Consider the following 19494-nt stretch of genomic DNA (forward strand, 5'->3'; position numbering starts at 1 on the left):
AGCCAAGGGAAGAAACGCGCGCGCGGCGCTGTGGCAACTGCGGCGAGACCGGACACAACGCGCGCACCTGTCAGGTTGTAATAGAGACGTCTGAGGAAGAGGATTCCGAGTAGTTTCAATTGATTTTAAGCGTTTTGGTGGAATTGTCGCGATGTTTTATAACGTGGGTGTGGGTAAGTGCGCCGCTCGTTTGGATGCGCCGCTCGTTATACATGTACGTTACCTTTTCTATTGCGTCAATTAACAGTCTAATCACGTGCCTCTCTTTCCGCTCTACCCGGCTCTATTTGATCGCCAGCGTGCCTGGATTTCGACGGTTCCAGTGCGCCAGCTGGCTGAAGGCGATTTGATTAAACATCTGGAGCGTGCTCTGAAAGTATGCTGTTATTAGCACGGGAGCACCAGCAAAACAATTAGTCACCCAAAAATATAAGGTTGAGACGATTACCTGTGTCCACCTATTGCTTCCTATATGCCTAGGAGAGTATCGGAACAGTTTCGTGCGCGCGGATGTTTGTAACCGTCGTCATTGGTCCTAACCCTAACCCTAACCCTGAAGACATGATAGCTGAGGCTCGAGATCTGACCTTTGGTCGGCAAATTCACACACGGATCCCTTGACCAACAACACCATCGCGATGGAACTGCCGTCACACCACACTCGCGCTCGTAATTTTGGCTCAACTATGACGACCGTCTCAACCACAGCTGCGGCGGCTCTGCCGAATTGTCACATATACCATTATGACGCCCCGCCATCAGCGTCTGTACATAAGCTGTGAACTCGCGTCTTAAGAGCACAACGTATCCCGACTAGAACACCTCACTTCCGACACTTGCTTGCGCACGGCTTAGCCATGGTCAATGCGACTACTGCTATCACTCGCGGCGTCCACGTCCCGTCGCTAACTTTCTTCAAGGACGACGAAATGCAGGAAATTAATTGGGACGTCCAGGAGCGCCATGCCATTTCCGGTTCCTGATCGAGTCCGGCGTACACGGCAGTAAGTACGAGTCGCTGAATGGTCGTCATCTTCGCAGATTTCTTAGTCGTTATCGCTGGCACCAATGGGGAGGCCGTCTCGCTCACTCTCGAAGGAAAACCAACCTCACAAACTTTGCAGCAAAGTCCGCGGCGATCTCGGCGCGACAGCGAAAGCGGTCAACATCGCCATCGGTGCATCCGGCCAAACCGGGACCATTCTCTTACCGGCCCCAAAACAATTGTCAACTTGACTACCTGTACACATCCGGCAAGCACGAAGAGGCATTACGCTTCAGCGCGAGATTGCAGAGTGCGAGGTCGCGTTCGCAGACTACTGCCGGCTATTAGACCGGAGTCCAAAAAGTCGTTCATGCACGAGAGGATGAAGATTTTGACGAAGTACGAGAATAAGATTTTGAGAGAATGCGTCGAGTCTGAATATTTATGGAGCATTCTGCACGACAATTATGCTCATCCCGGCTGAGCCAGGTGGGACCGGTTCTCAAGGATAGTTTAGCCCGTAGCTAGCCACAGTAGGGCATTTTGCTGCATGACGACGCCATATGATACCATCCAAAGATAAGACTGAGACAATCACAAAACACGGCGGCAGTCAGGGAGTCTTCTGTCGGTATTTGTGGTGAGGTAATTGGCTACTACTTGCTGCGATGGCTGAAATTGTGATCTTAAAATTATTGCAAATAATTGCGTAGTAGCCTTGCAGATTGGTCACATGGCGTAATAGCTTTTTCTCACGTCTTTGCCACATATTGACTAAAACTGAAATGTCATAAGCAAAATATGGTTGCCCGGCGACCATGTATCCATATACCGCTTTCTGTTAACACGGCGATCATAAAACTAAGTCAGAAAATAATCTAAGTATAATGGGTGACGTTCAATTTTCAGTAAGCCAGGAACGAATGAGCCCCCACTTCTGGGGCACATAAGGTTGTGCGGCTCAGGGAATCATGCAAGGGCCACGTAATAAACTCGCAAATAGAGTACCCTGCACTATGCAATTAGAGTAATCCTGCACTAGTGTGGTTATCTCATCTCAAAAGATTCTAGCGTTCGGTATAAGCTGCATCCGGGCCGCTATGTCAAAGTCTTTCAAGTCAGCCTCCGTACGCTCTTTTTTCTAACGGCGCATCCTTCGTATGCTCTTTTTGTGCTCGCCTCAATGCTTCCCACAAGACGAACCCTAATCTCGTCGCGGGCTTAATCGATCTTGGGCGCCACCGAGAGTATATCATCGGAAATGAGCAGGCCGACTTTCCCAAGACCGGGACAGACCGGGTAGGCCTGGCAATTAAAGTTGGCATTACTAATGCAGTGCACTCTCTGTCCTTATGCACGGTACCTACAACGATAGGATTATTTCGCCATAGAGTAGAAAGATTGCGATATGCCAAGTACTGTTGCTGATAAGAATGGTCGGGGAGGCCCGATGACGCTCCATCGGGAAAGTGTGGCTCGTGTTGCTGCCATCTGCTCGATAGCAGCACGGACTTCTCGCAGGGGCCGCCGGCAAATGCGCAGAGGCCACGCTGTCGGCGCGAAATAGAAAGCAGCACGGGCCTGGGACAGTAGGACCGCTGCTGTTATCTGACGTTGATGCCAGTATTCTGTAGCGTGTATCTTTAAGTGGGTCCACTAATCTAAGTGCTAGATAGGCGGTTTAGCGCAACTGCAAGCCACTCGATAAGAGAGTTTCGCCAGGCCCCGGAAATTGCCACTTTTCGATCCTGCTGACGCAAATCTGTACTTGAACGATTCGGAGGGGTTTTTATGCCACTGACGATTCACAAAGATTTAATCCTTATATGATTACGTATGAACGCGTCACTTCGTGAGATTATGAGGAGTGAGAAAGGCCGAGTCTATCTTGACTGCTATCGCAGGCTTTGCTGACGGTGCCGTCAGTGCCAAGAGAGCCGTTCAAGATACCAATTGGCCAAGCGAACCCAGTTCTCGAGCTTGCCCTCAACCGGCAATCTTATCCTCTCACACACGAAGGACTAATGTCCTCTGGTCCTGCCCGACAGTCTGTGAAGCTGCTACAATTGGCCGACAATCATTAGATAGTTTCTGTCAATCATTCTATTGAGACTGTCGAGCGCATAATCGCCAGCCATCTGACAAGTCAGAGTAGGTGGGGACTGGACTTATCACAAAAGAAGAACTTTACCGATAGTCTGAGATATGACTTGAACACTGTGTAGTCTTCCTCGGCCCATATCTGTTCACCTCGCATGCCTTGTCCTATCCGCAGCTTGGCAATTGCTGCGGCCGATTCAGATTCAGTTTCGCTTGCACATATAAAGCATGGAACGATGCAGCCAGATATATGCTAACCGCCCGGCGTCCAATTTATTTCCATTTTCCTATCATTTGTACGGTTGCCACTCTAGTTAGTACAATTCTTGATCCGGTATGTTATTCAATGTTGTTCCCGGTCATTCAGTTTTTAATTCTTGTATAGGAATGGCGAAAGACGATGTCTACGTCAATGAGAAGGAGGCCGACTTCAACGTCGCCGTCCACGGGCTAGAGAAGGAGTCTTCTAATGAGAGTATCGACAACGTGACACGCGACAAAATTGTCAACCGTATCAAAGTTATGAATAAGACGGGCGACACTGGTGACGAAGATCCACTGAATGACCGAGCCTCGGAGTTTCTCTATGAGAAGCTTTTGATAACCAGTATTGAACAGAGTCTTGAAATCCTCCGGAAGGCTCTGGTAGAGCACTACGGCGATGTCAACTTTGATAACGAGACGTACGACAATATCCAGCGTATGGTTGATGGACAGGAGGCATATGGACAAGATATCGACACTTATGAGCTCGATTGTCGACTCGAGGCGGTCGTCATCAAGTATCATTCGCCATATCCGGAGGTCCGCGCTGTAACAGATCCGTTTGATGATTCTGAAATGCCTGTCGAGACTATTCGCGCGTACATTCTTGGCGCTCTTTGGGTCGCGATTGGAAGTTTCATTAACGAGTTTTTCACGTTCCGCCAACCGGCTCTCAGTCTTAGGTCGACAGTTATCCAGCTTTTCCTCTTCCCATGTGGTAAGCTTACGCAGCTATTGCCTAATTGGGGATTTATCTTTATGGGAACTCGTTACAGCATTAATCCCGGCCCGTGGTCGATCAAGGAGCAGATGTTGGCCACTATCATGGTCAATGCTGGCGCCCAGACTTCCAACTGGATGTCAATGACGGTCACTCTACGTCATAAACTGTTCTTTGGATACGAATGGGTGGATTTCGGATTCATCTGGCTTATGAACTTTGCGAGCTTGTTCTTCGGCTATGGTCTTGCCGGAATGATGCGAAAGCTTGTCATCTTCCCAGTTAAGGCTGTGTTTCCGAACGTGTTGCCAACACTCGCGCTCAGCCGAGCTTTGGTTGTCAAAGAGACGAAGACTTCCGTTAATGGATGGACAATCACCCGCCAGAAGTTTTTCTTCTTGACTTTCGGCCTTTCGTTCCTTTATTTCTTTGTGCCGAACTTTCTCTTCAGGGCTCTCAGTACATTCAACTGGATGACTTGGATCGCCCCCAAGAATGTTACGTTAGCAATGGTCACTGGGTCGTTTATTGGTTTCGGCGTTAATCCTGTTCCCTCCTTTGACTGGGCAGTTATCAATTACGGAAATCCTCTTGTGTACCCGTTCTTTGCGTTTATGAATAGGTTTCTTGGCATTCTTATTTCCGGATTCGTTATGGTCATCATTTACTGGACAAATCATAAGTGGACCGCTTACCTTCCTTTGAATGTGAACGATGTCTACGACAGATATGGAGATGAGTACAATGTCTCCAGGATCGTGGTTGATAACGAGTTTAGACCGGACTTGTACAAGGACTACTCTCCGCCATATATGTCAGCTGGAAATTTAGTTGGCACGGGCGGTCTCTGGGCGGTCTACACCTGCACGTTCGTGTACGTGGTGATCAGCGAGTACAAATTACTTTGGGAAACGTTGAAGATGATGGGTACTTCCATCCGACACCCGTTCCGAACGTCGCTGGAAGAATTTGATGACCCACATTCTCGCATGATGTCACGTTACCCAGAGGTTCCGGACTGGTGGTACGTTATCGTATTTGTGGTCGGCGCCGGTACCGGATTGGCCTCTATCTTGGCGTGGCCGACGACCGTGCCTATATGGACGGTTATTATGATCTTCCTATTCAACATTGCTATGCTTATGCCTACTCTGGTCGTTATGTCGCGAACTGGCTATTCAATGGGCTTTGGTGCATTTTCAGTCATTCTTGCCGGTTTCATGGATCCCGGTAACCCCGTGACCAATGTCGTTATTCGAATGTGGGGTTACAACATTGACGATCAAGCCGAAAGCTTCATTGGTGACCAGAAGCTAGCACATTACGCCAAGATCCCTCAGCGAGCAACATTCCGGGCTCAGATTCTTGCGACTCTCATTCAATGCTGTTGCACGGCTGGAGCAGTTGAGGCCTTGTTTTCGTCTGTTAAGGACTTTTGCAGCGTTACTCAGGTCGACAGGTTTGTTTGCGCTTTCCCGAGAACTGTTTACGCGGATGCGATCATGTTTGGTATTATCAACCCCAATCGTGTTCTCGATACCATCTACCCGGCATTGAAACACGCATTCTGGATCGGCGCCGTGGTCGCCGTTCCGTTCGGTTTCGCACAGCTCAGGTGGCCCCAGCGCCTGAAGGCCTTTAACCCGGCCCTTATCGGCTACGGAACCATTTTCTGGGGTTCTACCTACAACTTGACCTACTATATTCCTGGTGTTTACATGTCGTTCTTCTTCATGTATTTGCTCCGACGAAGATACACCGGCTGGTGGACAAAGTACAACTATATCCTCACGTCAGGAATGTCGGCCGGAGTTGCGTTTTCTGGTGTCGTTATTTTTGCTGCCTTATCGTACACGCAGGTAAAGCTTCCGTGGTGGGGAAACCAGGTATATGCGGCCGGTGTGGACTACGCGCGCAAGGCTTCGTTGGTTGAGATTCCGGAGGAAGGATTTGGTCTCAAGCTCGGCGAGTTCAGTTGATTGGTTTTTTTTTTGGCAATATTTTGATGTTCAAAAGAGTCTGGGATTGATTTAAACTCTGTGTCTATTTATGAAGCTCAAGAATGTTATCTGATATGCTCATGCACACTCACTATCACAAGCACGAACACTGCGCTAGGAGGATTTTCACCGTGACTGGCGTACATTATATGTATTCTGCCCTGATTTCTGTTTCAGAAAGCAGCACGGCAACACCAATGCATGTAAATTTGAGCGTTACGGGCAAAGCTCAAACTGTGTAATTAACCAGCCAGGTTTAACTAACCGCTGAGCGTGGGCAAAGATCTCTATCATTTGGTGCGGGCGTGGTCGTCACACTGACTCACACATGATCCATAAGGCAATATCAAGCATTGTCATATCGTTCTAGTGATTATGAGAACACGTATTTGGCTTGCAGAAAAAAAGGCTGAATATGTTTTTGGATATAAACAGACAAACAACCAACAGAAGAACACGCCAGCAACCACACAACCAACGAAGGACACGCAAACAACCATACAAGCAACCGCACACGACGCACGATTCTCCTCGACGAGGTCAGCCTTCAGCCGTACACTCCATCGCCACAACGTTCATGCTGCTTGGTCCGCTTGACGATTATCGACAGGGTCACCAAATGAACGTGTTGACGACTTCTGTGGCTCGCCTACTAACCAGTTAGCAATACCGACACTGAAATTAAATTGAAATCTATAATATCTTGCCATGCACAAGAGCTGGGCCCTTGACCGACGCAATAAAGACACAGTCAAGCGTCGATCTGAGGCGGGCAAAGGCCTCCCAGGAAGTACGGCAGACAAACACGACAGAGTTTGATTCGTAAGCCTTTTCAATGCTGATTTTGAATTCCCCCGGAAGCGTCTTCGCAATTTGCTGGAATTCACTCAGAATCACATCATTGGGCTCGCCGGCCAACGAGATCTTGAACAATACGGTTGTTTCGTGGCCGCGAGGTACTGAATGCCTGAGAGTGCTCGGAGATCGATATTTCAAGGGCAAAACCAGAGGGCGCGCACTGCCAATGATTTTGTGGACGGCATCTGGAGCTGTAGGCGGCTTGAGGCGTTGCAATTCACCGAAAAGGGCCTCAACACTGACCAGTAAGGTTCCAGCGTTCTGAAGTGCATACGCCGCCCGGCGAAAACGTTGTGTGAAAGTCACACCATCTTTCCGCGAGCGAACTGTACTACGCTCGTCGCAAGCGGCGAGCAGCTGGACGGACCTGTTCCCGCCTGCACGAACTGCGGAGCCAGCATAGCAACAATCAAGCACGGCTAAGACATCCAGATTTTGGAGATAATCATCCGCAGATGCTAGAAAGTGTTCATGGATTGGGCTCCAAGGCATCTTCTGACTTCCGTTCTCCGAAAGAAGCTGTAATCTGTTTGATTCCATGTCAATGATGCCATGACCGATATAGGCGATGATCAGTAGGGATTTGGCACGTAAAAGCCGCTTAACGTTAGCCGTGATCCGTTCGTGGACATCAAGTTCAGCACATATGGAGGACTTTTCGATAACAAAGTCCTCAACGTCATCGATCCCAAACACGTCCTGCATACAGCCGCGAAAAGTGTTAGCATCTTGGTCAGCACCAGTGGCATCATCCTGAAATCTAAAAATGAAGACTTTGATATTTTGATAGTTTGCACCGCGCGCTTCGACTGCTTCTTGGAGCTTTGCACGAAACTCCTGAATGGGAATGCTGCCCGAGGTTGGAGCAGTTGACATTATATTTGTTAGTGTACCGTTTTGTCGATATTATCTCGAGGGCGAGTGGTATGAAAGAGACCGAAAGTCACGACTTGCATCGCAAATTTCTAAACGTTTGTTTTCTGTCAGGCAACAAGGAAGATGTGGTTAGGGTAAAACTGCGCAGGCGAAGAAGTCGATCACAGGCTGTCGTTTCGTGGATAGGTACTGATATGAATACGGGAAAACAAGCCTGGTTATTATTCATGCCGATCTCCAGGGCTGTGGCGGATGCGCATATCCGCCAAATTTTCCCATATCCGCATCCGCCATCCGCCTTTTTGAAATTGGCGGATATTTATCCGCCTTTTTATCCGCTTTTCGACAGCATGGCGGATATCCGCCAAATCCGCCATCCGCCTTTAAAAATTTGCAAAATTCATTACTAGTTATTATATATCTAATATCTTCAGAAATTTCGCAAAGTTCTCTAACATGATATTTGAATTTTCTAAATGGACTCGCTGTAGCGGACGCAACTTATATGGTCGGTGATCCCCGCTACATGTGAGCCGGTACGACAGTGCTAGCATAACCTCTTGTCGGACTACGCAAGTTAAGGGTTAGGGCTAACTGTGACCCTAACCCTTCTCGGTTTTGACCTTTTATTCAATTTAATTAAGAATATACGGATTATCCGCCAAATCCGCCTATCCGCCTATCCGCCTACAGCCCTGCCCAATATGGTTGTAAGATACATCTTGCGACCGTATCCATTCGTGCAGACATTATTATGTGTGGCAATCGATGGACACAATAGAGCCCTGCTGTGATAGATCACCCCTGAGCCCTAGCCCTAATATAGTATTGTTATGCATGGCGTACGGTTGGACGTGTGTGAGCTCATATATCGGGGGTAACGTTTGTGAGCTCAGGTTTACGATTGTTCTCGTCCCCGCTGCCCGTACACGGTTGGCAGCAGGTCTGGCGGAACATAAAAGGAGGGTTTTGTCCTCGCCGCTAGACCATGGGAAAAGAACTTGTCTTCTTGTCTTCTTGTTCCAGTTCCTTGCTTCCTTGTATTGCTCCGCGAATACATTTAAACCACAATCTCTTTGTTCAATACTTCTAGTTACAGAAATAACGGCAAAATTTGTGACAAAACCCTAGCCGTATGAATAAATCCGGATAACTTAGAGCTTTAATGCTTATCATAGCAATTGATAGGTCGTAGGCGGATGCTTATGCAGTAAACTCACTCTAAAGCCGCGACTTTGCACATATATGCGCACGTTATGCTCAGTCTTCGATTGGGAGATGTGGTACTTATGCCTACAAGAACCCTTGACCCTGGCATCACCTAATTCGGTTGATGATTTTCAACAGAACTCACGCATGCAGGGTCAGTTGATATTTGCGAGCTCTACTCAGAGCATTCGGCGCATGCCAAACCAGCAAGCCGATGTAGACGAAGGGGCAGTTATCGAGGTCGACGCGTACGATGTCATTCATGAGCCAGCTATCTTGTTTTAGCTCTTTTCTATAATATTTATGTAAATAACCTTTACAGGAAGGCTTCCCGTGAAGTATTATTCTTGCGTGTTTAGTATCGATATTAATTAACTATAAAGCAAAAGTAGGTGATACAGGTCTCTAATGTTTGGGTACGAAGAGTGCTCATTGTTTCTTGATACAGTCATCGCTCAAATCAAACACCAATCCTTCATTCGGTCCAAATTCACCTTGGCACAGCTTCTCCGATGCCTTTGCCCAATCACCCATCCCCTCTCCCCATACCAACCGGAGGCCATTCACTACACCCTTTTCCTTGCACAAATCCCACTCCTTCCTGAAGTCCTCAAAGTAGCTCCTCTCCCCCATTATTGTCATAGCCTGGGACCTCATTTCAGATGCATTCACTTGCGTTCCCAACTTCGCCGTATTCTTCAGGCTGCTCAGAAACTTTTCAGTTGTCTTTTCCGGACTATCCGCGATAACCTCTCCTCCTACACCTAAATGGATAACATTCTTGTGGCTCTTTCTCAATTCTTCGGCCCATCTATAGCCTGCTCCACCCCTGGATCCGAAATCCACGATAATTATTTTGGAGTTCGCATCCAAGGAAAGCTTAGCATCTAAGTCTCGAGCATCATGGTCATATTCTAGCACAAGATCGTAGAGACCCGTCTCTTGTGTGAAAGTTTTTGATGAGTTGGATCCGATGCCAACTATTGCATGAGGTGTCTTGCCAGCTGGACGTCGACGCTTTAAGAAATAGGTGAATCCAAGCGCCGTCTTTCCACTCGCTGAGAAGACTAACACGGTAGTATTATCTCCCACTTCTGCATCCACTAAAGTCCATTTCTTTGCATCATTTGATACATGAGGGCCATCCGAACCGTCCGATGGAAGTACCACTAGGTCCGGCTCCCATGCAAAAACGAATCGATTTATCAAGTACCCGGTTTCAAAAAGAACTCGGAAGAGGGAATCATAGCCGTGGCTTTGCTTCTCCTTAGCTTTCTCTCTTGCAGTAACAGCAGGAGCGTAGGCCATGTAAACGGTTGTAAATCGTCATCAGCTTCTCTCTCCCTTTGCTGATTTCCAAAAGCTGTCCAACAATGTTTGGCGCAACTTGAACTTCCAAGTCGACAGGGAGTGTTCCGATAGGTAAATAGCCATATATTTGTGCTCCTACCTCAACTCCCGAGACATTACTCTCTGCCACTACTCCATACCCCCAAGCTGAGATTCGTCCGTACTTTGTCGGGTCGCAAAATTCAGCTGGGATGGATGGCGGTAGGGGATGAACATCCCACCATCCGACGAGATGGCCCAGTCGCGCGTAAGTGAAATTGTTGGTAGTTAAAGAGAGAATGTTTGGGCGTACACGGATCGCAGAGTGGGCCAGTGGTGGCAATGGGATGGCGCTGGGAAGAGAGACAATATATTGCTCCTCGTAGTTGTTCTTAGAGAGAACTTGGATTGCGGGTACAGTGGTCGCCATTTAGTGAATAGATGTGTTTCATGCAGTGGCGCAAAAAGCTATTTCACGGTTCAAAGTTGAAGAAATGTCAGAATATTCGTGGAAAAACTTTGGGCATTTATAAGGTTAATGGGCTCCAAAACGCTCTACCCTTCAGGATGTGGCGATACACTCCTTTATATCCCTTGAATCCTTCGTTTGAATGTGTATTTAGCAACATATCAGCCGAAGCAGGCATATTTCAGCGATTTTCAGGCCTCTTTTTTATCCGCATTGCCTGACAAACTGTTGAACAAGGTTAGGGTTTTACCTAGCCGCTTGCAATGTCGGTTGCTGAAAAAAATTGATAGCGCTATAGTGTAAGGCACAGTGAAAGGTAAGTTCGACTAGAACTTATTTGAAAATGGTTGTTGGATATCCGTAGTTTTGATTGCTTAATCAACTATCGTATCCAAGGTAATTAGGGCTGTTGACGATATTCGAATAGACGAATATTATTCGACCGATTATCGGCGTCGGATACGATATCGGCCAATCCCCCGGCGTCGAATACGAATATCGAATATTATTCGAAGCATTCTTCGACCATCGAATCGAATATTTGACATATCGTGCCGATATTCGATATTCGACATAGTATTACATAATCAACCGTAGAGAAATGAATACAGTGGGATTTCAAGCTCGAGAAGCCCTAATCCTGACCCTAACCCTGAACTAGCCTGTAATAGGAAATGCTCTAACTTATTTAATTAATATCACGTGATTTGGACCGATATTCGATCGAATACGAATATTCGAGCCGATATTATTCGACCTAAACCTTATTTGTCGAATACGAAAATATCGAATATTATTCGAATGCCTTTCAAGAGTCGAATATCGAATACGAATATTGGGAAAAACCGCCGATATTCGTATTCGCAACAGTCCTAAAGGTAATTATGATCTCTATATATACACATGAATACTGTGTAAACGTATGATTTGTGTCTAATCCTCAACACGAAGTGATACTTCACGTACATGAGGTTACTCTCAAATCTCTCATGTGAAGATAGTCTACTCAACTTAGGTAAATCCCTCAGACTATTCTTCTTTTAGGAGGATCAGCTCATATGTCATACGTAATTGTGAGACAATCTCAAAAGAAAATTGCTCATGTGTCGTACGACAACCCTTGATGAAGTAACGTGAGCAGGACTATAACGTCAAGTTTCTCGTTGGGTACGGGCTATTATCCTTAGTAACGATAATTATTATCAAGTAACATGTACTATTTTATATTTTTGCCCTAAGTGAGGCAACGTTCAGCTTCTTCGTTATCAGTGGAGGATAGATAAGGATTTTTGTTTTATATAAGGGGTTGAGACTAGAAACGGAATAAAAGGACAGTAATTGTAAGGATCTAGTGGGTGAGTTCCTACGAATCTTAGGGCCTCGCGCTGGGGCGGTACCAACTTGGCCAAAAGACCACGATAATCAATCTTAGAATTGATTATGGCCCACTGCGCATAGTATAGTGACCGCCACCAAGGCTGCCGACCGACCTCCGCCACGCCATCTTGACAGTTCACATCGTGTGGACTGCCTATCTTAGGCGGCGCCGGTCTCCCCGGGCTCCCCGTCCCCACCCCCCGACTTTTGGGTGCGGCTTGTCTCTCGGGTACTCACCACGCGCCATTTTCTGGCCCCGTGGGAGTGACTTTTCTTTTTTGCGGACGTGGTTGCGTTCGTTTTCTCCTTTTTGTGGTCGGGGTTCCTTCTCTTTTGTGGCGTGGTTCCGTTTTTCGGTTTGTGGTCGTGGCTTCGGGGTTGGTTTTTTTTTTTTTTGATTTGCTATCGTGCTTCTGTCTTTCGCCTTTTGTTCGCTTTGTCCTTTTCCTCAGGCGGCTTCACGAGTTGTCTGCTGGGTCACCCTTCGCGCTTTGCTACCTTCCTTGCCTCCCCTGCCTAGCCTGAGCGGACAGCGCCGTGGATCCTCTGGCTTTGTCCCCCAAGGATCCACCTGCGTTGAGGTCTCTGGTTTGATCACCCAGTTACCCCTCTCTCCTGCATCACTCGCGCTGGGTGCTAGCTTGCCCGGTTTGTCTCCCCGGGTCGGTTTCCCCCATCTCTCTCTTTACTTGTCCGTCCTCGCTCCGGACGTGATGGTCCTCTCGGCTGGCGGGCTGGCTGGTTTGGGTGTCCTTGCCTACGGGCCCTGGCAGGCAGCTGGTGTTGTCGCCTTTGGTTTCCTTTAGCGTTTTCTCCTTCCTTTCTTCGTTGTCTGTTTCGTTTTCCTCTTTTGTATATTTATCCGGTTCGTTTTTTTCGTTCCTTTGTTTTTCGCCTGTACATGTCTGTAAATAGCTTGTAAAATAAACTGGCTTTTCAACCAAAAAAAAAAAAAAAAAAAAAAAAAAATAGGGTCCTGACAGGCTCTAAGGGCCCGAATTGACTTCTGTGACTAGTGGAGGAAGCACAATGATGAATATCCGCAGATGGCTAGGGCAGCAAGCCACTTCTTAGCTGTTCCCGCGTCTTATGTCTCTGTACCTACCATTCACAGAAGAATGTTTCCAGCAAAATCCGATAGTATTACTATGCTATATTTACATCATGACCAGTACGTACATTTGTTACTACCAAACGAACCCAACCGCAAGAGCGGGTCATAACCAATTGAATGCTTACTTGGCAAAGAACTCAGAAATCTCCTTGTTGATGAAAACGTTATCAGCGGGAGTGCCAACTCCACCGCCAGCGATGTGGCCCCACACGGTCTCGATAATGGCAAGCTTGCCCTTCTTGAGATACTTGACCTCCTCGACAGACTCCTCCCATCTGAAGTACTGGTCGGTTCTGGAGGGCATGACCAGTGCTTCGGCCTTGATTGCACCGAGAGCTTTAGCGTAGTCATTGTCGTGGTAAATGGCAATGTCGCCCTCCTGCCAGGTGACCGCCATCTGGAGCAAGTCCCTGGCGTCCCAGGTGTTCAAACGTTTTTCCCAGTCGGAAAGGACGTAATCCTCAGACGACTTGTATCCAGCCGCCTCCCAGGCCTTGGTTTTGAACCACTCGTAGGAAAGCGCCCAGTTGGAGTAGACCCGGCCGAAAGCGGTCGTGCCAATCATGACAGGCTCGGTGTAGGCGCCGGCCATGAAGTCCGACGAGGCTTTGACCGTCGACTTGACACCCTCCAAGAAGTTCCAGTTGAAGCCCGAGGTCTGAGCCGACGACGCCAGGGGAATGATCTTCTGGACATGGTCGGGATACAAGGTAGCGAAGTGATATGCCTGCTGACCACCCATGGAGTAGCCCATGTAGCAGAAGAGCTTCTCGACTCCGAGATGCTGCATGAGCTTGAACTGGGCGTGGATGTTGTCCTCGTAGATGGTCTTGGGGAAGTTGGGGCCATCGAATGGTGCCGGCTGGTTGCTGGGAGAGGACGACTCAGAGCCGCCGAGAAGACCAACGATGATGACGAAGTACTTCTTTGGCGAGACTGCATCGTCATCGCCGATGAAAGCATTCATGGTGCCGGCGATGCGACCGGTGTAACAAGTCGGGATCATTACCGCCGGGTTCTTGGGGTCACCGAGGGTCTTGTAGGTGAGAAAGGCAGGCAGAGTGACACCGCACTTGAGGGGGAGCTCGAGCTCGAACTTCTCGTAGGCCATTGTTTATAGCTATTGATCGAAAGAAAGAGGTTAAACTATGTTGTTGCGAGTCAATTGACACGATTGAGCTGAGAAACGAGCCGTGAGGGGTGAAGAAGAGACGAGAACTACTTCGGAGGGCAATATGAAGCTTCTCCGACGAAAAGAGGTGGAGCAGACCCGCCAATCGCCTGGGAGGCTCCGTGCATTTGAGTGTGTAGATACAATCAGGTTCGGCGCCCGATAAGCTACCAAGTTGCCCAAACCCTACTACACAAACTCTAAGATCCCGATAACGATGACTCGTGAGTCGCTTTTTCGATCCTCACGTCCATGTCCATTCATGGATATTCAGGCGACGCGGTGGTGTGATCTGGTATGCTAGAAACAAATATATTTGGAGCAGCTAGGCCTGTTCAAGGCAGGTGTCGGTAGGAGACGATGTTAGTGCTGAGTTATGAAACAAGACATCCATTAGTTCGAGCTGCGCGGTTTTGGCCTCGTCGATGGCCTACATGTGTGCGCATCGGTTACCTAACGACAAAGTCGTCAGCTTGTCAACGATGTGTCGATTTGCTTAGCACTGCAGTGACCTGAATGAGCGGTAGAATTTAAGGGCAGCAGTGAAAATTACGTGCAAGCTCATTCGGACACCGGCGAATCTGGGCCATGCTATGGACGGTCGCCACCACGTCTTCAAGGGACGAACGAGCGTCACGGCAACCGCTACGCGAATAGTCTGAGTCGACGTGAGATTCAGCGGTTTCCACCATAGACATGCAAATCTCGAAAGCAGGCTCAAGGCTCTCAGCGATCGACTTGACATTTTATTGCCTGCACTAAATATGACTATGCTCCACTTATTCTGAAGATCGTCGATTCTGCACCGTGGGCAATTCTATCAGCTTTGACGTGAGCAGCCTGATGCAGTTGTCGAACTATGTATCCAGACGGCTTCTTGAACGCAGGCAATGGCTTGGTGGAGTATCGACAGGCTACGTCCTGGCAAGACTGCCATCTACTCATGATGTAGCGTGCAAAGAAATACAGTCGAATTGGAGTTAGCTGGCAATGGTCAGTCTATTGCTCGACGTAATCTGTCACCTGTATTTTGGAGAGATTTTTTTTAGCTCTGCAAATGTGCCGAGGTTTAGATGTAGGACATAATTCCTAACTGCGCATCTGCATGTTTGAAAATAAACGTATCTTAGATAGTTGATATGAGAAAACAAAGTTTTGAACTCTTTTGACGCAACAATGGAAGCCGAGCCATTTTACCCTTCTTAAGGTGGAGCGTGAAGCAGGGCGTTCTTGCTGTCAAAAGTAATTGCATTCAACACTGGACGCAAAGAAGTCCCGGAAGTCCCATCTTGCATGTGGATATATCGGAATTCAGAAGACGGGTGGCCGATATCCTCTGAACCCGGGGCGAACCAATTCTGATCACGGCCGTTAGACGTACGCGTTTCATATCGCATCGGGCCCCGGTATTTATTGAGAATTAAACGGAATAAGGCACGATTAAATGCGGAACAAAAAATTCTTGGAGTTTGAGAAGGGTAACACGTGCTATGGCTGAAGACCTCGCTTAGCCTATCTGTTTCAAGGGCCCGCGACACCTGATTGATCACATCCGATCCTCACCAGTCAGACGAAGTCAAATCCCACATTCGCTTGGCTTGGCCTGGCCTGCGGCTATACGCTGCCTATAAATCTACAAAGCTAAAAAAATGCCGAGGTGGATTATGAATTCAGGGTAGTTACCCTATTTATTCTAATATTTTACACGCACAGATTAGTTTAAACTACCAAACTGTACACAATCTTTATAAAGCAAACCAACCCTATATATCCTTCTAAGCACCAGGACACCTAGCCAGATCACTTCTCATTCGCCGACGACGACTCCATATCTTCGAAACTAGCACTATCCTCAGCCATGTACACGGGCACTTCCAAGTACGTCTCCTTTGCCGGGAAGAAATAGCAAATAACATAGTACGACAAGCAGGCGGCGCCGAATCCGTAGAAAAAGCCCAGGTTGTACAAATGGACCATGCCTGGCACCGACTTAATGCTGGACACGGTAGGGATGAAACCGGGAAGCAACGGAACCCAGCCGATGGTGAATGCAAGGAATGCACGCCAGTTGAAGCCGAACTTGTAGCGGTACATGCCGTGGAAATTATACAACTCGTACACATTGTACTTTTGCTTGTGGACAAAGTAGAAATCGCTCACAAGTATGCCGCAAAGGGGTCCTAGCCACACGGAGTACCCCGACATGAAGTTCAAGAATGCGGGGGCAGATGTAAGAATATTCCACGGAGTCAACGCCCATGATCCCAGGAAAGACGCGATGAACTGACCACGGCGAATGTTGATATATCGAGGGAAAAGACAGTTCATATCGTTCGCTGCGGCTAGAGAGTTGGCCGCGATGTTGAGACCAAGCTGCGACAGGAAGAAGCTGAACGCGCAAAAGAACGCAGCTGCCCGACCACCACGTGACGTCCAGTGGTCAATGATCAATAGAGGATCCCAAAGGATCTGTCCGAACAGGATCTTGGATCCAGACGCCGCAATAACACCGATAATTGTGATGACAGTTGCAGTGAAAGGAACAGCAACGGCGGTCGTGTAATGTGAATACTTAGTGGCGGAATATCGGCTGTAATCCGGAGCATTGACCATCAAGGTAACACCGCTGCCGATATTGGAATACAAACTGCCCATGAATGCCCACCCCAGTGCAGACCCTTGCTTCGTGTTTCCTTGATCAAACAGCGAATTCTGTCCGACGCCCGCCTTGGCTACAATCCAGCCCATAATTGCAAACGCAGCAATAGGAGTGGTAATGCTCTTGAGGAGGAAGAGCCACTTGACCTTGTGGACACCAACGTAGTGGAGGGGCAGACAAAACAAGAAGTAGATAACATACGCAGTCATAAACTGAGTAGTAATGTGGGCCGACGCCGGGAGGTGGTTCTTGACGTTATGGAATGATGGCCAAATCGCAAAAATCATAGATTCTTTGATCATTAGTAAATGCACTAGCTAACTTTAAGAGGATGGCACATACGAACACACTCGGCTCCGGTATAGGCCTGGATACCGTACCAGAAAATAGCGACAATCATACGCATGGCAATCATAAGATAGGCCAGGTAGGGTCCAAACGAAGCGCGAGCTTGTATACTGAAGGGAATATGGTACTTGGCGCCAACGACACCGTTGAGCACGATGAAAACACCCTGAATGATGTTCGCCAACGCAATACACAGAAGAGCCAACCTCCAGGACAAACCGACGGCCATAACAGAGGCAGCTGAACGGAAGCCAGAGACTGAAAGATGATCCGAAATCCAAAACAGTGCGTCTAAGAACAGGGTTAAATTACAATCCTTGACATTTTGTGATAAAGAGACGCTTACAGTGACGGGCATTCCATGTTCGCATCTCTGGACGAACAGGGTCCAGATCTTGAAGAGAGCCGTTAGTAAATCGCACACCAAAAGGAACATATATACCAAAACATACCTTCGTTACTATACCGCTCACTAGAAGCCGAATCGAGCAAAAGGAACTTGTTTATTCTATGCAGAACTCCACCCCGACCGGTGTCGACGGCAGTAGTGTCACCGACGGCGTAATCGACCGCCCCGCCTGTAGAGAGGGTGTAGTTCTCCTTTGATTCAGTCATACTTGTGGCGACCTGTCGAGCGAGTTGAAACAGTACCGGGAATCCGAACACAATTGTTGCCCGGGAAGATGGGGGCGTTTTATACTCTCCATACGCGAGTCATCGTGACAGCGAAGTTTAGCTTATCAGTCCCACTTTAATCGTTCACGGCGACTAGCCGGCACTGACATGGGAACCAGAGAGCCAAATGACCTCGTGCTGACAGGATAAGCCGCGTAACAATTAGCGGACGCCACTCACTCACCAATCACGGGTGATTTCGGCGCATTGGTCGAGTTTGGAGCTGGGCGAGGAACTTATGGTTAGCTCTGGCCCCTTGGTAGTTAGGGGCAAAGATAAGCACACCTCGGCCGGGCCATCCCTATCTCTCAGCGCGTGCCCCGCTCTTATCTATCGAGGATAGGTGCAGTCAGTGCGCTGCCGAGTAATCTCTCAGTTGATTTCCGCATCACTTTATATTAGGACACTTATTTGTTCAAACGAATGCGAAAGGCATTGATCTATAACCTGAACTTAAGGTCTGCAAACTTCGTATGAGTCAGGATCGCCCAGGTGGATGTTAAGCCCGCAGGGCGGCGCGTGGCGTCCTCGGCCGCCGCGGCGCCACGCCGCCACGATTATTATTGGCTTAACGGTTCTCTTGGTGAGTCGCGCGATAACGTACAGTCAAACCTCGCTACTGTCGTCACGGTTTCGACTTCCAGTGAAAAGATGCTTAACCAATTGCAAATTGCCATTAGCCCTGTCCGAATCGGGCAGTTGCTGCCTACACACGAGTATGCATATTATATGTTTTGCGCGAAACTTTTTGCTCGCAACTAGCCGTGCAGGCAGGCTCCACAAACTGGAACTGCTCAGGAACATCTTCGGCATTGACTTTATGCAAGCTACCAAGTCTGACTGATAATATGATTGTCAGTAGATGTCGTAGTCCACAACATCATCATCGAGTTATTTTCTCTTGCCGGATAAAGCATGGCGCAGTTTGAAAGTTTTTTCTTCCTGCCCTGTGCTGCCTTGGGTAGCAAGTTTGATAGCGTAAAGGTGATAAGGTTAAATACTTAGGTTCAGGGTGGTCACATCACGCCAGAATGGGCGGCGTTTCAGGTTTTGCTGTATGATGTCATACCCGGTTTAATCATGGATTCGACTTGTGTTGAATCGTATGCAGCTGGCGATTGCGTGACCACTGAGAGACATAACATTGTATATATGATAGCTGTTACTATATCACAACGAAAGGGTTTATGGGCTTCCTCCACACTGTGTCTGAGATTGGGTCTTAATATTGTAAATGCCACACTGATTAACCTGGCACGAATTCTATTAGATGGCTTCCAACGCCTGCCCAGTATTATCTGCGATATAATGACAACCTCCAGAAGACTGCATAATTGTC

General features: G+C 48.0%; 5 protein-coding genes across 5 annotated transcripts; 1 reads left to right on the forward strand and 4 right to left on the reverse strand.

Annotated features, from left to right (window-relative positions):
• Positions 1-3160: 3160 nt before the first annotated feature.
• Positions 3161-6049, forward strand: POJ06DRAFT_277657 (OPT oligopeptide transporter protein-domain-containing protein; the record flags this gene model as incomplete). Its single annotated transcript, XM_056189720.1, has 2 exons — positions 3161-3419; positions 3471-6049. Exon 2 carries the CDS (start codon positions 3473-3475, stop codon positions 6047-6049), a length of 2577 nt encoding a protein of 858 aa, XP_056041881.1. The 5' UTR covers positions 3161-3419; positions 3471-3472.
• A 380-nt stretch (positions 6050-6429) lies between these two features.
• On the reverse strand, positions 6430-7561 carry POJ06DRAFT_259467 (uncharacterized protein; the record flags this gene model as incomplete). Its single annotated transcript, XM_056188392.1, has 2 exons — positions 6430-6719; positions 6778-7561. Coding segments are annotated over 2 exons (840 nt in total), but the record flags the coding sequence as incomplete, so codon positions are not given.
• A 1697-nt stretch (positions 7562-9258) lies between these two features.
• On the reverse strand, positions 9259-10772 carry POJ06DRAFT_296863 (uncharacterized protein; the record flags this gene model as incomplete). Its single annotated transcript, XM_056190572.1, has 2 exons — positions 9259-10290; positions 10328-10772. 2 exons carry the CDS (start codon positions 10770-10772, stop codon positions 9443-9445), a joined length of 1293 nt encoding a protein of 430 aa, XP_056041883.1. The 3' UTR covers positions 9259-9442.
• Positions 10773-13309: 2537 nt separating this feature from the next.
• On the reverse strand, positions 13310-14596 carry POJ06DRAFT_259471 (Alpha/Beta hydrolase protein). The gene has a single exon (XM_056188393.1). It carries the CDS (start codon positions 14411-14413, stop codon positions 13424-13426), a length of 990 nt encoding a protein of 329 aa, XP_056041884.1. The 5' UTR covers positions 14414-14596; the 3' UTR covers positions 13310-13423.
• A 1475-nt stretch (positions 14597-16071) lies between these two features.
• Positions 16072-18538, reverse strand: POJ06DRAFT_151557 (permease for cytosine/purines, uracil, thiamine, allantoin-domain-containing protein). The gene is made up of 4 exons (XM_056184674.1): positions 17933-18538; positions 17827-17874; positions 17475-17771; positions 16072-17424 (listed from the first exon to the last, which is right to left on the reverse strand). The coding sequence occupies exons 1-4, from the start codon at positions 18093-18095 to the stop codon at positions 16274-16276; spliced, it is 1659 nt and encodes a 552-aa protein (XP_056041885.1). The 5' UTR covers positions 18096-18538; the 3' UTR covers positions 16072-16273.
• Positions 18539-19494: the final 956 nt, after the last annotated feature.

This window comes from Lipomyces tetrasporus (genome assembly GCF_029532465.1).
Source record: "Lipomyces tetrasporus strain NRRL Y-64009 chromosome Unknown POJ06scaffold_9, whole genome shotgun sequence".
In the NCBI taxonomy this organism is placed as follows: domain Eukaryota; kingdom Fungi; phylum Ascomycota; class Lipomycetes; order Lipomycetales; family Lipomycetaceae; genus Lipomyces; species Lipomyces tetrasporus.

Coding starts and splice junctions, on each gene's coding strand:
- POJ06DRAFT_259471 (XM_056188393.1), bottom strand. CDS start 14,413: ATGGCCTACGAGAAGTTCGAGCTCGAGCTCCCCCTCAAGTGCGGTGTC.
- POJ06DRAFT_151557 (XM_056184674.1), bottom strand. CDS start 18,095: ATGACTGAATCAAAGGAGAACTACACCCTCTCTACAGGCGGGGCGGTC. Junction 17,772..17,826: donor AACATGGAATGCCCGTCACT/GTAAGCGTCTCT, acceptor CCCTGTTCTTAG/ACGCACTGTTTTGGATTTCG. Junction 17,425..17,474: donor TACCGGAGCCGAGTGTGTTC/GTATGTGCCATC, acceptor TAATGATCAAAG/AATCTATGATTTTTGCGATT.